This window comes from Panthera pardus, unplaced genomic scaffold (assembly GCF_024362965.1).
Source record: "Panthera pardus isolate Hobbes unplaced genomic scaffold, ASM2436296v1 HiC_scaffold_21, whole genome shotgun sequence".
NCBI classification, from domain to species: domain Eukaryota; kingdom Metazoa; phylum Chordata; class Mammalia; order Carnivora; family Felidae; genus Panthera; species Panthera pardus.
Genome location: NW_026526777.1, coordinates 702178 through 719467, shown reverse-complemented (window position 1 = coordinate 719467; position 17290 = coordinate 702178). Strand labels below are relative to the sequence as shown.

General features: G+C 59.6%; 1 protein-coding gene across 1 annotated transcript in view; it reads right to left on the bottom strand.

Annotated features, from left to right (window-relative positions):
* Positions 1–16018, bottom strand: part of IL6R (interleukin 6 receptor) — a 42476-nt gene extending 26458 nt beyond the window's left edge. Inside the window, 3 exon segments of the mRNA XM_053908728.1 lie at positions 161–284; positions 1105–1353; positions 15687–16018. Of these exon segments, the coding sequence (XP_053764703.1) occupies positions 161–284; positions 1105–1353; positions 15687–15771 (458 nt within the window). The 5' untranslated portion in view covers positions 15772–16018.
* Positions 16019–17290: the final 1272 nt, after the last annotated feature.

Genomic DNA, 17290 nt, shown 5'->3' with positions numbered 1-17290 from the left:
CAGTCCCCGCTCCCTCCTCCCCACCCAAAGGATGACTTTGCATTGACGACATCCGACATCGGTGTCTGGGAACTGCTGGCCGCCAGTGCCCCCCGCGGGGCCGCTGGGGGGGGGGGAGCGCAATGAGGATGCAGACACACACCCCGACCCAGATACTCACAACTTCCTCACCAGAAGCGTGGCCCTGGTCGTCCCGGAGGGGGGGCTCCGAGGACCCCACTCACAGGCCACCTTGCTGAGGGGGCTCTTCCGGAAGCAGGTGATCTGGGGCTCCTCGGGAGGGGCTGGAGGGAAAGGGTGGCCAGTGTGAGGGGGGCACGGCCCTGAGGCCAAACAGCCCCCCCCATACACTCACTCATTCAATCTCTGCAACAACTCCAAGCAAGTAAAAAATTAACCACATTTGGGGCGCCCGGGTGGCTCAGTCGGGTCAAGTGTCTGACTTCAGCTCAGGTTATGACCTTGGATCTCGCCGTTTGTGACTTCGAGCCCCGCGTCGGGCTCTGTGCTGACAGCTCAGAGCCTGGAGCCTGCTTCGGATTCTGTGTCTCCCTCTCTCTCTGCTTCTCCCTCGCTCATTCTCTCTCTCTCTCTCCCAAAAATAAATAAATATTAAAAAAAAAAAAATTAAAAAGGGGCGCCTGAGTGGCTCAGTTGGTTGAGCGTCTGACTTCAGCTCAGGTCATGATCTCACGGTTTGTGGGTTCGAGCCCCACGTCGGGCTCTGTGCTGACAGCCTGGAGCCTGGAGCCTGCTTTGGAGTCTGTCTGTCTGTCTCTCTCTCTCTCTCTCTCTCTCTCTGCCTCTCTCTCTCTCTCTCTCTCAAATAAATAAAAAACATTAAAAAAATTTAAAAAATTAACCACATTTGCCAGCGAGGACACGGAGGGGACAGAGGTTAAGCCGTGAAGGAGGAGCTGTCAACCAGGTCTCGGCCTCGGGCAGCAGGGTGGGGTCCCTGTCAGCCACGCGCCCCCACCCACGAGGAGCCTCCTCCAGTCTCAGTGCTGGCAGATGTCAGTGGGTCTTCCCCTGTAGGTGTCGGGCCAAAGAAATAGCAGCAGTCGAAAGGGACAGCCGGGGGGCTCTGAGCACACAACTGACCTTCCACCAGCAAAGGCACAGTTCCAGCCAGGCGGCCGTCGCGGTAACAGGAGTAGTTTCCAGAGTCGCTGAGCTGCACCGACCTCAGAAGAAGCCTCCCTCCCACGTCAGCACCGCGTTCCTGCTGTGAGCCTGGGACCCGATTCCTCAGCAGCCAGTGAACCGTGGCACTGTCTCCAGTCTCCTCGCCCGGGCAGGTCAGGGTCACGTTGGCCCCAGGCCGGGCGGTCACCACATCACTCAGCGCCTCTGGGCACATAGAGGACACCCCGTAAGCCCACAGCAACCAGGAAGGACTCTGCTTCTGACACGAGAAGCCACAGGAGTCAGAACTGCCCACCTGTTGAGACCGCCCTCCGGCCGGCCCCCCCGGGCCACAGCTACCTCGGCCCAATTAGGGCAACGGCCTCCCACCCCCCCACCCCCGAAGCCGCCCCGGCCCCCAACTCCTTCGGTTAGAAAACCCATCGAGGCTTGGTGTTGTCCCCGCGTGAGTCCCCAGCGTGAGGCGCACAGGGACTTCTGCCTCCTGGTCCCCCACCCCCCCACTCCCCACGCGACTTCCTGTGTCAGGTCTCAGCCTGACTATCCCCTCCCTGAGGCCGTCCCTCAGCCCCCAGCTGGACTAGGCCCCCCGGCTGCTGTCTCCCTCACGCTATCTCCCATCCCACGCTGAGGGCGGCGGGTCCTTTCCAGGGTTTTCTATGTCGCAGCGTGGCTCTCGACTTTCTCACGTGCAGCGCTGGGTCATTTGCCCAAGACTCCCCCCGAGAGGTACTCGGACGTGTCACACGTGTCCTTTTGCTTCAGGACTGAACACACAGTCCAGTGTGTTTAAGCCGAAGGTCCCCTGACGGGCATGTCCGGTCCACATGATGACTTGCACGTGCGCCCGAATGAGGTTATGCTTAGAAGACCAGACCCACCCAACACTTTTTTTTTTTAAGACTTACTTCATTTTTAAGTAATCTCTACACCAAAGTGGGGCTTGAACTCATGGCCCTGAGATCAAGGGTCACATGCTCCAACCAGGCAGCCAAGTTCATTTTTTGTATTTTTAAGATTTTCTTTTTACCACTCGACACTTTTGATCACCACATCCAGTTCTACTTTTCCGTTTTCCACCGACAACGCGGCTCTAGGGATAAAACTTCACACGGACGTCAAGCTCACGCACAAATCGCCAGCACCGTGGGAAGGAGGACGAGACCCTGCCACGCGGACTGCCTGCTGGTGTGCGTGGTGCTTACAGCACCCTACAGACGGGAGGCCGCATGCGGGTCCAGGTGGAGGTCAGGGGCTCACGCTTTCACTGGCACCTTCACAGGACACCGTCCCCATCCCCAACCATGACTGCGAGACGGTGAGCTCCCGCTAGCACTCATCAAAGAACTTGGTAGGTGCTTAGTAAACGCTTAATGTAGGGTGCCTGCGAGGCACCCTCGGGCACAGGGGCTCCACAAAGAAAGCACCCCCCCCCACCCCGTGCTGCGTTCCCACCGTGCCCCGGGAAGCCCCACGCTGGGCAGCGGGGAGCCTGGCACAACCAGGAGACGCTGTGGAGCCGGAGGGAGCCCCCTTCTGCACTTGCCGGCTCTGGGGGTCACCTCCCCCCACCCCGCCCACGGAAGCTCCTGCCGCGTGTGGGACCAGCCTGAACGACGGGCTGTTCCTTCCCCGCTCGCTCTAAACAATGGCAAAGCACTGGCAAGCTCAGAGAAATAGCAAATAAATAGGCTTTTCTTCTCGTCCACAAAAACAGAGCTCTGGGAGCAGCACGAGGGCCTCCCTCTGACAAGGAGCTTGAGTAATGGTTTTCTGAATCTTTAAAACTGAGTCACTGTTTTTTTTGTTTTTTTTTTTTTAATGAGGGTGATTAATTATAAACCAGCTATTGGCAACTATTGCTTGTTCCAGTCCTTCTTCAAAAGATGTCTCTTCTAGGGGCACGTGGCTGGCTCAGTAGGTACAGCCTGCGACTCTTGATCTCAAGGTCATGGGTTCAAGCCCCACGCTGGGCAGAGCCTACTGAAAAAAAACTGTGCAAGGTACATTTCTTGCAAAACCTGTGAACAGCACTGTGTTAACTGTGCTTCTGAAAGCAGTACGCACTGGACAGACAGACAGACAAGAAAGACCGACAGGAAACAAACATGCTGAAGCCAACCCAGCCCCCCACTCAGCCCCACGCCTGACGAGGCTCTGAGCCGGGCCGTGGCACCGCGTGGCCGAGCGGGAGCCTCGGGGCCCCTGGCCTCCTGCCACGTCCGCCCAGCCCTCCAGAGGCTGAGACTAGAGTGATCTCCTCCCGTCTTCCTCTACTTTGGGGATTTTCTACGAGCCGCGTCACTCTCAGAATGAACGTGTACAGGTACTTAAGACAAAGAAGCTACATAGCCTGGGTCTGTCCAAGTCATTCAGCCTCAGGAGGAGGGAAGGTGGGGCAGAGAACAAGGGGACAGGGGACAGGAAAGGGTGACAGTAGGCTCCTTCAGGTGGGGGAGAGTGCATTCCCCCGCCCTCGGGCCCAGTGCTCCCTCACTGCCCTGGGGCCCTCAGCCCCGCTGGCCCCAACCCCTGGGCCACTCAAGGTCATGGTCCCTCCCCGCGTGCCTCTGTTTGTCTGCTCCCTGGAGCAGCCAGGAACCCCCCCTCCCAAAGCAAGTCTCCCTGAGAGGGAAGGGCCAAAGGAAAGAGACACAGCGGGTGAGCAGAGTGCCCCCGAGAGTCCCTTCTTGTTCAGATCGCTCCCCCCGCCCCCCCGGCGATGGGGCGCCAGGCGGAGCTGACCCTGCGCACCGACACTGAACAGGCAGCACCCCTGTAGCACCTGCCAGCTGTGTGGGGCCAGGGCCCGCCCTCCTGAAGAACTCAGGATGGTTGTGCCCGTCCTGTGCCAGGTCACAAGTGCTCAGGGAGCGCTAACAGCAAACACCTACTATGCACCAAGCCTCCTCTTTGTCCACACTGCCATCCTCGAACCCCACACAAAACCCTGCAGGGAACCTACAACGGCCTGTAATACAGGCCGCCCTGACATAAACATCAGGATGTGTGGAGGGATCCAGGGAGGGGACACTGAGTGGGGGGGGGTCTGACCAGTGGAGCCGCAGGGAGGGGCATCCCATCAGGACGCAACAGCTGGAAAAGGCACCAAACAGAAAGGCCACAGAGGGCAGCAGCGGGGGTCCTCAGGGGCCGAGACAGAAGCCAGGAGAGCGGGAGACTCCAGCCCCAGCCCCTGACGGGAGCCAGCCCTATCTTTCCTTCTGTGTATCCTCCAATCACCTGGAGAACAAACCAGCTGTCCCCCCCTCCCCTCCGGCTCCACCAGGACGTGCCATAGAGTCAGGGGAGGGGAGGCGGGCAGTCCAGGGCCGGGAGCTTTCTTCCTTCTTCCCACAGCTAGTGTCAGACGCACGACGGCACCCTGCTCCCCAGCTTCCTGTGAAGGAAAGGGTCCCGCAGAGGCCGCAAGACGTCACCGGGGCCCAATATCTGCAGAGTATCCGCTCCCGAAAACAAGCTCCAACATCTCCTCCCCGAATGCCAGGCACTTGTGGGCCGACAGGGGCAGCCCGGCGTGGAGGGGACAGGAGGCCCGAGCCCATCCCCGGTCTCATCAACGATTCACAGGCCCCGGCCAAGCCCCAGTCTCTGTCTGTGAAGTCTGAAGGTCCCTCCCTACTGCCCCCACTCCTGCCTCTGGCATCTTGCCACGTGGGGTCGTCAGCTCTGGGAGGTCAGGAAGCACGTCTATTATCTGTCTCAGCTTGAAAACACACAATTGACAGATTTATTATTTAATACTTGATGACTTTGCTTTGGACAGGGATGTAGCCGGACCCCTGTGCCCTGAGACAAATGCTTGTCTTCCCCCCGCGAAGCCCTAAGGGAGGGGGTCCACAGCCTCCCTGCCTCCCCTTCCTCAAGAGGAAGAGAGCTGAGGCCCTATAGCCCCACGCAAGCCCACTCCCCGGGGCACTGGAGCCCCCTTGGGGGTGGGGGGCTCTACGGCACAGCTCCGGGAAGCGGGGAGGAGCCCCATTCCAGACCTAAGGTCAGGTGCCAGAAACCGAAACAGCTTTGCTGTTTTTCTACTTTTTTTTCCCTCCTCAAGTAAACTTGCAAATGTCAATAATCAGAAAAACATGCCCACGGAGATAAATTTCTCAACTCTGTTGCAGCTCGCGGCCGCTCTTGCCAGCAAAAACAGGCTCGCTTCCCCGCCCCACTTAGTATGCAAGCGGTGAACCGGCTCCCCAGCGCACGGCCGCGGAGGACCCAGGCTTAGTGCACGCCTGCGAATCCCACCCCCGCTTTCGGAGCAGGGACTCGGGTCTGGCTGACCAGCCGGCTGGCACCACAGGACGGACTCCAGCCTCTCCGGCGGCCGAGGCCCAGGGTCTCAGAAGGGGTCACGGAGAAACCAGGTCCCTTCTCGGCAATAACGGCCTTGAACTGGAAGGGAGCGGCTGCTGCGAAGTCTCCAGAGGAACGTGGGTACCTGTGTCCAGAAGCGGGATTCAGTCCCGGGGAGGCCCAGAGGACGTCCCCAGCGCTCTCCGTCTACCAGCTGGAACACACGTCCTGCTCTCCACGTGACAATCGTACCGCTCACCACCGATCGTGAGCTCAGCGGCTCGCCCACGAGCCCGCTGCTCCTCGCGATCACCTCGCTGGGAAGGCAAAGCCCGTCCCATATCACGGCTGAGGTGACACAAGTTCAGGGGAGTTCAGGAACTTGCCCAACTCGCACAGCTATCAAGGGCAGTAGTCTGCATCGGCTCCGGGTATCTGGCCACGCGTCTCTCTCCCCCGGGCGGGGGCCTCTCTGGGCTCCCCCCGGCTCCCCCTTCTCCGGGCTGCCTGCCAACCGTCTCTCCCCACTCTTCCCGTGCCTTTCCACCCATCACGGAGGCTGGTGGAGGGGAGCCCTGGGTGTGAGGGACCTGAGGGCAGCAGGCCCCCTCGGCAGAGCCCCCCACCGGAGTAGTGGGTCCAGGGCTCTTACAGGAGTCAGGGGCCAAGCACCCTGACTGTCCCCCGGGGCAGCAGCTTGTGAGACCCTCCACGCACACACACACACGCACACACGCACACACACTCCTGCTCTCACAGGGCACCCACTCACAGGCCTAAACTCCCCGGGACGCAGGGAGAGGCCAGCCACCTTCTCTAGCTCAGCCCCCCACCCCGTCTCTTCCCCTGCCCGCGGCCGCACCCCTCCTCTCTCGTTTGTGGTGCTGTACCTGCTTGTATTTGCCTTGTATCTGGCAGAGCCGTGTGTACCTTGGCTCCGCACGGTGACCACGCCCTGCGCGGGGAGAGGAGGCTCCTCAGGACCCACACAAAGGTGCTGCTGGATGCCTGGCCCGCGGACCAGCACCCGGACCAAGTCCTCCAGAGACAAGCCCAGGACCCTGCCCCGGCGGCCTCGGAGGGAATGTGCTGGCCCTGCCCAGGTCTGGCCCGGTCACCTCTCAGAGATTAGCACCCAATTAGAGGAAAAGATACGGAAGGGCCGCCCCTCAGACCAACGGGGGCCAGGTGCCCACGGGCGGCAGCATGGGGGGACTGGACCCTGCCCTCCGCCCCCCCCAGTCGTGTCCACCCCTCGGCCGGCCCGGAGCACAGCCAGTCCTGTCTCCGAACTCGGCCGGCTCGCGGAGGGCACCACCAGGCGCCCCCAAACGCTGCCCACCGCCCTGTGGAACTAACGGTTTGAGGCGCCACAGCATGGTGGTGGGGGGGGGGGGCCTGGTCGTGTCTGCTCCTCGTCTGAGGGGCAACCGCAGGGGCACGCCATCTGTGACAATTCCCCAAGCTGCAGGTTTACGCTGAGCACGCTGGTCTGTGCGTGAGGCACGGCCACGCACATTTTAATGAAGGCCCCAAGTCAGCTCCCAAGGTCCCACCGCTGCCTGAGCCCGGGCCTACAGCCCCTCCCCACGCGGGCGCGCACACGCACCACGCACCTGCACGCACACGCACCCGTGAGCCACAGCGATCGGTCCAGCTTGCCCCGCGTCCCCAAGAAGGAGGCGGTTCCGAACCGGCAGCAGGCAGCCGCAAAGCCAGGAAGGACCCTGGCCCCCCAGCCCCGCCATGCGCTGAGACAGGAGGACTCGGCATCGTGAATGGCAGTGCTCCCTACACCCATCTCCAGATTCCACGTGACCCTAATAAAAATACCAAGAGGAACGTTTTGGACTGGACGCACGGATTCTAGAGGTCAAGGGCAGCCAGAACGATTCTGAGGAAGTGGAGGGAGGAGATGGGCATCAGCCCACCACACCTGCAAGCCACAGTTGTGAGAGCAGCAGGCACCGGCACTAACAAACTGAAGCATGCAAAAGACTAGAAATGGTTCAGAAATAACGACCCCAAACAGCTTAGTCTGCACTAACGAACTGCACACCCTAAAATGGCTAGGATGAGGGGCACCTGGGCGCCTCAGTAGGTTAAGACTCCAGCTCTTGATTTTGGCTCAGGTCATGATCTCACGGTCATGTGATGGAGCCTCACATGGGGCTCTGCACTGACAGCACAGGGTCTACTTAGGATTCTCTCTCTCTCCCTCTCCCCGGCTCACACTCTCTCTCTCAAAATAAATAAATAAACTTGAAAAAATAAAATGGCTAAAATGATAGATTTTATGTGTACTTTTTTTATAATTTTAATTTTTTTTTAACGTTTATTTATTTTTGAGACAGAGAGAGACAGAGCGTGAACGGGGGAGGGTCAGAGAGAGGGAGACACGGAATCCGAAACAGCCTCCAGGCTCTGAGCCGTCAGCCCAGAGCCCGACGCGGGGCTCGAACTCACCGACCGCGAGATCATGACCTGAGCTGAAGTCGGACGCTCAACCGACTGAGCCACCCAGGCGCCCCAAATTTTATGTGTACTTTACCACAATTTTTAAAAAGTAGTTCATGGGGCGCTGGATGGCTCAGTCGGTTGAGCGTCTGACTTCAGCTCAGCTCTTCGGCTCAGGTCATGACCTCACAGTTCCTGAGTTCGAGCCCCGTGCCGGGCTCTGCGCTGACCGCTCGGAGCCTGGGGCCTGCTTCGGATTCTGCGTCTCCCTCTCTCTCTGCCCCTCCCCCACTCACACTCTGTCTCTCTCTCTCTCAAAAATAAACATTAAAAAAATTTTTTAAAGTAGGATACAAAACCTAGACATCGTAAAAGAGATTGGTAAATCTAACGACAGTACAAATAATCTGCACGGCAAACACCATCTCCCCCCAAAAAGTCAAAAGACAAATGACAAACTGCAGAAAAATATTCATAACTCACATCATAAAGTCCTTAATATATGAAGAGCTCCCATAAACAATAAAAGACCAACAGCCCAATGAACGCGAACACACAGTTCACAGAAACAGACGAGGCAAACGTCTCTCAAACAAGAAAACACCTGTACAGTCTCACTCAGATAAAGTGAACGCGAATTAATTCCACACAGACACCATTTTCCACGGAGCAACCAGCTCGACAAGACACTTGGCAAAGGTGCAGGGGTCACAGCCCTTCTCCCCTCGCTGCTGGGGGTGGCTTCTATCCTCTCTCCGAATTACGAACGTACACGCCCCGGGACCGCGTTCGCCCCGGGAGGAGTCTGCCCCGCGTGTGGACACGCCTGCACCAGGAGGGGTGGGGCTCGTCCCCTGCAGCCCTGCAGACAGCAGCACAGCGAGGCCAGCGGAAGCAGGGGCCCGTGAGGGGGACCCGGCAGATCCACACAGTGAAACACCGCAACGCTCACGAGGAAGTTCTTTGTCTGATCTCTCTCCCAGTCCGCTGGGTGCGGGCTCGGGGGCCAAGCCCCAGCCCCGGCCGTCACTCACAGCCATGAGCCTCCTCTCAGCCTGTCCATAAAATGGAAACATAAGAACACCTCCTTCAATGGCCGCGTCGAGGGTCACACTAGACGGCTGCGGTGAGAACCTCAGCGCTATTTTCCAGATGCACCTGACGTCTCCGGAAACGCAAGCAGTCGTAAGGGCTACACCCGCTGCCCGAGCGTCTCTCCCCTTTTCCGCGGCAGAGTCCTGCCGTGGCCTCCCGTCCTCCCAGCCGGGTGCGCTCTCAGGGCCAGCGACACCCATCAAGCCCCGCTTCCGGGTGAGGAGTCTCGTCCGCCTCGGCTTCAGGTGCCCTGCCCCGAGTGGGCAGCGGCAGAGGGCCCGGACCACCGGCCCCACGCAGACCAGCTGCCTCTCTTCGGGAAAGCTCGCCGGTAAGGACCACGCTTGCAACGGGTGGGAGAAAGTGACGCGAACGCCCACGAGGGAGGGGGCGCTGTGCACCCTTCAGTCTTCAGTCAGTGAGAGGAGGCAACAGGACCCTCCCTCTGGGCCACAGCGCGCTGTGTCCGCCACACCCACGGCATGGTGTTGCCGAGTCTCCGACGAGGATGCTGTGAAGAGAAGGTGACCTTGGCATCCTTGCGCTTCGGGGGCGGGCGGGGGTGGAATCGGCAACACACACGATTTAGTGCAAAGAGCAGGGTTCGGAGTCTCGCCTGCCACTTCCCTGCTGTGTGAGCTCGGGCAGGCTGCTAACCTCTCTGAGCCCTATTTCCTCCCACCCACTCAAGGATACTGCTTCAGCAGCTTCTCACCTCTGTCCACTTTTGGTCTGTGCCGCATCACTCCCGTGAGCACGCAAGCGGGCAGACAGTCCGGTCATCTTTCCAGAAATCGTTTTGCTGGATCCCACTCGTCCGGCTAAGGCACACTCCATTTCTTCACCCCCTTTACAGCCAACCTCCTCAAAAGAGGAGCCTCCGCCCGCGGTGCTGTTTCCCCACTCCCGTCCGCTCGTGAATCCACTCCAGGCTTTCCGCCTCCTCCCGAGTGCACTACTGTCCGTGCCGCCGCCCTCACGGGGCTTCCAACCCTCCTGGCTGCCTCTGACCTCACCGCTCTCACCTCCCAGGTCCCCTCCTCTGCCAGCCTCACACGCTCAGCCGCTCAGCCGGGCCTCTCCTCTCCAGCTACACTCGCCCCGCGTGAGGCCGGCCACTCTCAAGGCTGGGTAGAACACGCGCTTTTACAGACTCCCACGTTCACACCTCGAGCCCGGTCCTCGTGCCCAGACCGCAGGTTCCTGCGTCCCATCTCATCGACGAATGTCATCGGTTGTCTGATAGACGTCTCCATTCCAGCGCGTCCAAAACCGACCTCCGGATCTCCCCTCCAACGAAACGTGCCGTCCTACGGCCCACCCCACGTGCGCCAGGGGTCCAACCCCGGGGTCCAGCGCCTTCGGCTGCCGTGAGGGGTGGAACCGCGCGCACCTGTCTGTGTAACCGTCACTGTAACACATTCGGAGGAGAGACCGAAGGATGCTTCTCAGGAAGGGCACTTGGGAGCTGGAGGGAAACCGAGAGCAGGTGCGGGGGAGGCAGCCTGGACGCAGGGCCTCGGGGCCCCAGAGCAGAGCCAGCAGAGGGCAGCTGAGAGCGGGGGGCCTGCTAGGGGCAGAGACGTCAAGCCTGGACCCGGCACCACCTGGCACCACCTGGCCCTGCCCGGGGCTGCAGACCTCTCTGGATCTCGAGCCCAGAGAGGAAAGCACACAGGTTAATCATCCACAGGAAGCTCCTGGGGCTTGGCCGGGGCGGGGGGGGGGGGGGGGGGCCGGGGTGGGGGGTGCTGAGAGCTAAAAGCCTTCCTCCATCACTCCAGGCCTCCAGGTTCTCTTCTAAAGACTCCTGCCACGATGGCAGTTAATGATGCGACATTTAGCACTTCCTGTCCAGCTAGTGTCCCCAGGGAGCCCTCTGCTCCAGGCCCTCAGGATCAGAGAGCATCACAGCGCTAAAGAGGACGGACTTTCCCTGCCAAACTGGTGTCTAAGGGATCCCTGAATGCTTTCGTATTCCCTTCAGGCCCTCATCCAAATATCCTCTCCGTGAGAACTTCCCTGGCCTTCCCTCAGAAAGGTCCACGCTATAGGCCCCTATATCTACACACAGTTCCAACCCCCTCTTACTCTTCCTCCTTGGCCCTAGTAACCATCATATTATGTATTAAGCTCACATCTCCATAGGATGAAGCCCCAGTGAGCCAGGATTTTTGTCTGTTTTGCTCATTTTAGCATCCACAATTCTGAGAGCAGCATCTGGAACAGACGAGGAGCTCAAAACACTTTTTTCAAGGGGCGCCTGGGGGGACTCAGTCGGCTGAGCATCTGACTCCTGGTTTCGTTCAGCTCAGGTCGTGATCTCACGGTTCATGAGATCAGCCCCACGTCGGGCTCTGCGCTGACAGTTCAGAGCCTGCTTGGGATTCTCCCCCTCTCTCTCTCTCTCTCTCTCTGCCCCTCCCCTGCTCTCAAAATAAGTAAACATTTTTTAAAAGCTTTAAAAATACTTTTCTTGGGGCGCCTGGGTGGCGCAGTCGGTTAAGCGTCCGACTTCAGCCAGGTCACGATCTCGCGGTCCGTGAGTTCGAGCCCCGCGTCAGGCTCTGGGCTGATGGCTCGGAGCCTGGAGCCTGTTTCCGATTCTGTGTCTCCCTCTCTCTCTGCCCCTCCCCCGTTCATGCTCTGTCTCTCTCTGTCCCAAAAATAAATAAAAAACGTTGAAAAAAAATTTAAAAAAAAAAAATACTTTTCTCAAATGTGTGCATTATTAGCTATATATTCTTCAGCACTTGCTCTGCACGATGGACTGTTCTATACACTCTGCATAATATCTTCTTTCCTCTTTAGCTGGTACAATTATTTCTATTTTCTAGATGAGAACAGTGAGTCTCCAAGAGGCAAATTCACTCACACAAACTCACATCATCTCTACACGGCAGGACTGGGCAGAGATCTGTCCCAAAACCTGAACCATCCCCGGTGACGATGGGCTGTGTTCAGGCGGAGAAGAGAAGGTCCAGAGAGGGGTAAAGGAAGAAGCAGCAGGAAGGGTCCGGAAGAAACTGTCTCGTGCTCTACAGCAGCAGCACGTCCCGCAGAACTTTCTGCCGTGACGGACGTGCTCTGTGTGCAAGACGTCAGCCACTACTCACAGGTACCACAGAGCACCTGACAGGTAGCTAGTCCAACAAAGGAACTACATTGTGTGTTATCTTGTTTTTGTTTTTGTTTTTTTGGTGGGGGGGAGGGGAAGCAAGCGCACACACGAGCGGGGGGGAGAGGAGCACAGGGAGAGAGAGAGTGGAGCTTGGTCCCAGGACCCTGGGGTCATGACCTGAGGCAAAATCAAGAGTTGGCAAAAACAGAAACAAAAAGAACCAAAAAAAGACTCGGACACTCAACTGACTGAGCCACCCAGGCACCCCAAGGAACTACATTTTTAACTTGACTCCATTGTAATTCATTAATTTAGTTTATTTTTTTATGTTTATTTATTTTTGAAAGAGAGAGGGACAGAGCGTGAGCAGGGGAGGGGCAGAGAGAGAGGGAGACAGAGAATCGGAAGCAGGCTCTAGGCTCCCAGCCGTCAGCACAGAGCCCGACACAGGGTTCAAACCCACGAACTTCGAGATCATGACCTGAGCCTAAGTCAGATACTCAGCTCAACCAACTGAGCCCTCAGGCAGCTTCAGTGTAACTGATGTAAATATAAACAGACACACCTGGTAAGTGGCTGCAGGACAGGGGAAGGAGGGGAGAGGGGAAGGGGGTGCATATCTACAGCAGTGAGCTCCCCGCCCCGGGCTGCTCCCGGTTTGGTTTACCCACCTGCACCTGCTGCCTGGGGTCCCCTCGCCCCTCAAGGAGCTTCCTCTCTGCACCTTCCCCCACACCAGACAATCTGTCTTTGGGAAGTTGGTACCAAAGGCCTTTAGGCAGCTGGATTTTCTCAGCCTCTCTCTGGGATTTACATTTGGCCATTTTCAAGCTCCTTTTAGGGTGGAGTCTGGGTAGCTGGTCCCACACAGGCCCCACAGGGCTTTACGCGGACTCAGCGCCTGCTGCGACGAATAAACAAGGGCAGAGGGAAAGCGGGGAGAGATTTCTGGCAATGAGAAGCCTGGCTTCAGCTCCTCAAGCACACCCTTCCGTGGGTCATCCTCAGACCCGCGACTCACAAACAGTATGGGTTGGAAAGGACTCTTCCCGAGCCTCACTTCCAGATACTTCTCTTCAGTAAATCTAGGGTGGGGAACGGGACTTGGCCAGCTCGCGTGCACGCGCGCGCGCACACACACACACACACACACACACCAATTCTGATGCAACCAGCCCCAGTGCTACCCTTCTGAGAAATACTGATTCAGGGTGAGGCTGGGAACGGGGGGACACCGGGGGCAGGAAGAAGGCGCCCTAAAGGGGAGTTCAGCAGTTGAGAAAGGACTTTTGAGAGACTTCGAGTTGTACGTGCTTGTTTTGTGTGCCAGCTCGCTCTGCAGAAGGCGGAAGGAACCTGAGTCACCCGTGTCCAGGCCTTCCACGCCCAACAACACCTGAGTCCCCGCCTGTCTGGGCCCCAAGTTCACCTGAGCGGGTCCCGTGGGCTCCGGGCTCAGGCTCGCGCGGGCAGCGCTGGCTGGTGGGGGAAGCACGCCTCCTGGCCACAAGAGCCCCAGCCTGGAGAAGCAGCGGGGTTCCCCCTCTAACTCAGCTCCCTCCAGCCTCTGCTGCCCCCTCACTTCCCCAAAGCCAGCGCTTCTCAGCCATCTGCTGTGCGCTTCCTGTACAGTGTCTTTATTTCTCCTCTCCAGCTCGCGGGCTGTGTGGGTGTGGGAGGAGAGCTGGGTATTTTCTACTTCTCGGCATTTTCCTTCTGAGCTGCGCTTTCACTTCCTCCCCCAATTCTCAGTTCTGCCTTTCGTGGGCCGCCCAGGCCTGGAGACCACCTCGCCCGTCCCTCTGGAGCACCAGGGGATAGAGACCCACTGCAGTGGGCGGCCCTTTGCCATGCCCAGCGGCCAGGCCACTTAGGAGCCAGAGGGCACAGAAACCGCAGCAGGAAGCTTCCCGGGGCAGGTGTCCTGGGGTGCGAGGAGCCAGACGCAGGCAGGCCGGGGAACCTCGCTCCCTCCCGGGGGTGGGGGGAGAGTGTGGCCTCGACCCTGCCTGGCACACCTCTGGCACCACAGCAGACAAACCCAGGCCTCACTCCCCTTCCCTGGCCCCTCCTGCCCCCGTCCTCAGCCAGCAGGCAGGGCTCTCAGCTCAGCTCAGGCAGAGGACTAGCTCTACTGTTGGGAATCTCGGGCCCGCCTCCACCAAGGGCCTGACCGCATCCCATCCCAGCCTCTCTGAGCCTGTGTCCACTTTGGAACGAAGTACATCATATATATGTATGTGATGTATATATATATATATATATATATATATATATATATACACACATATATATGTGTATGATGTATATGTATGTATGTATATGTGTATGATGTATATATATACATATGATGTATATATACACACACACACACACACACATATATATATATACACGTGTATATATATGTAAATATATATTTACATTTAGTTATTTTTGAGAGACAGAGAGAGAGCACAAGTGGGGGAGTAGTAGAGACAGAAGGAGACACAGAATCCAAAGCAGGTTCCAGGCTCCGAGCTGTCAGCACAGAGCTGGACGCGGGGCTCAAACTCACAATCCATGAGATCATGACCCGATCCCAAGTCAGATGCTTAACCGACTGAGCCACCCAGGAATCCCAGGAACCAAGTATATTTTAGATCCAGCAGAGAACCAGAACACATGTGGAAGGTACCTGAAGCCTCGGTCAGCAGTGGCTGCCACCTGCAGGGGTTCCCAGTGTGTGCTGAGAAGGGGGACCCCTCCATTCTCCTCTGTGCGGCACAAGGGGCACCACCGTCCAGAAAGCAAAGCGCTCACCCCCCTATAGCTTCTGGAGTCCCCTCTCCCAGCAGAGAGACGGTTGGGCTGAGGATGTCTGCCCAGGACAGGACCCACCTGCTCCCAGAAACCTGCAAGCCGCTCCTCAAAGAGGCCCCCATACCCGAAAAGAAGCCTCTGGAGAAGCAGTGGCCGGAGAGCCCGGACACAGCTGGGCGCGTGGCCAGAACCCACGGACGGGCTTGGCTGCCAGGGGCCGATTACAGTCAACAGGAGCAAAAGTGTCCGCTGCCCTCTGCCCCGCCCCTCCTGTCCTCTGGCCAGGGAGCCCAGCGTGCGCCAGCCCCAAGGCTCCCGACTCCCCTCCCGGGCCAACCTCCCCACCGGGGTTAAATTCCCTGGCCGGGGGCCGCGGGAGGTGCCAGCCCCCTCGCAGTCGGGGCTGTGACACACACACACACACACACACACACACACACACACACACACACACACACGCGCGTGCACCCGGGGCCGAGGCGGAGGGGGAAGGGCCAGCGACGTGGCCCCCAAAGCCAACGCCGAGAGCGGCGCCGGTGCCCCGGCCGCCCCCGCGGGAATGCGCCCCCCCTGGGCCTCCGCCGCCCCCCGCCCCGCGTCAAGACCCCCGAGGGCGCAGAGAAGGAGGTTCGAGACGCGGCCCCCCGACCACACGCCAAGTCGGCGGCCACGGAAGAGGGGTGCCGCCCCCTCCCCCCGCCGGCCGCCCCCGCCCCCGCCCTCCAGGTGCGCGCGAAGACCTTACCCGGCGCGGGACAGCCCCCGGGGGTCAGGGCGGCCCCTGGCGCGGCCAGCAGGGCGGTGAGCAGCGCGCAGCGCAGGGCCAGCATGCTTCCTCCGCGGCTGACGCGCCGAGGTCCCGGGGCGGCGGGGCCGGGCGGCCGGGCGGCCGGGCGGCGGGGCGGGGCGGGCCGGGGCGGGGCGCGCGGTGGGGCGGGCTCAGGCCCCGAGCGCGGCCGCCGTCCCCCGGGTCCCCGCGCTCTCCCGGCCCGGGCTCCGCGGCAGCGTGACTTCCCGCTCGCACATGACTCAGCCGCCGACCGTGCCGGCCGCGAAGGAAAGCCCTGGCGGAGCGGGAGCGGGAGCGTCCCCGCCGGCCCGGGGCGCTGTTGCGAAAGCCGAGCGCGCGCGCCGCCCGTCGGGGAGCCTCTTCCGGCCGCGAGCGCCGCACCTGGGCCGCGAGCGCCTCGCCTGGGCCGCGGGCGCCGCCCCAACCTCCCCGGGGCCCCCTGTCGCGCGCGGTTTCGACTTTTGGTGAGGAGACCGGGACGGGACTTTGCCGTGAAAGGAGCACCTGGACGAGGCGAAGGGACTGAGCGTGCCGGTGATGCCGTTTCACGGCCCCCCGGGGGGGGGGGGGGGCCTTGGAATCACCTGGGGAGCCCTCATAACCACCCTCAGAGATTCCGATTTGACGGATCTGGGATGAGGCTTGGGCAACCGAAACCTGCATTCTCTTACTGCCTCCTCCCGCCCCGAGCGTGCAGTCCGGGGTTTGGAGGCAAGCACAGCAGCCCCGGTCCCGTGCAGACCTCCCCCTACTGTTTCTGCCACTGCTGTTCCAACTCTGGGTCTTCATTTGCCTCATCCGTCAGACACAGATAAGAGCCGCTAGCCCGGTCAGGGAGATTGTGAAGATCCCAGATGATGTCTGCCCATCTGGACAGGTCTGGGCCATAGGTGATCAGAGATGTGGGAACCTGCACATCCGCCCTCCTGATCTGGCAGAAACTCGTACTTGACTTTCAGGAGCAACCGCAAAGAGCTCTTGAAAGGCCCCACCAGTATTCCCCAGGGAGCCTGAAGCTGCCAGGGTGGCCTCAGAGCTCAGCTTGAGGGGGGTGGGTGGGGGTGGAAATCCTGAAATAAGGTCTAGGCTGAGAAGTTTCTGGACAACCAGCAACAACATGCTAATTAGAATGTGCGTTTCCGCTTTGGGCTTCAGGCTGGTCCTAACCCAAATCAAGGTCACGGGACAGCTGGAATGGGCCTGTGCTGACAGGAGCTCCCAAGTGGATAGAATCTGACAGGAAGGGACAGAGCTCCTGAAATGCAACCTGCCAGACCCCGTGCATCTAGGTCTCTCTGTGGGAACCACCCATCTGCAGGACCAGCTCTCACCAGGAGGGCGCCACGGACACAGGACTAGGACACTCCGTCACCCGCAGGCACTCCAGGATAGGCAGGCTGGGGACAGTGGAAGAGTAGGAGCTGGCACTGGGGATACCCTTTTTTGGGTCCCCCAGCCCCCTGTCCCCAACCAGGGCGTGTTCCTGCAGTCACCCTTTGTCTCCCCAGGGAAGCTAAGGGCTGGATCACTTTTATCAGACGCTTCCTGCCTGCCAGCCC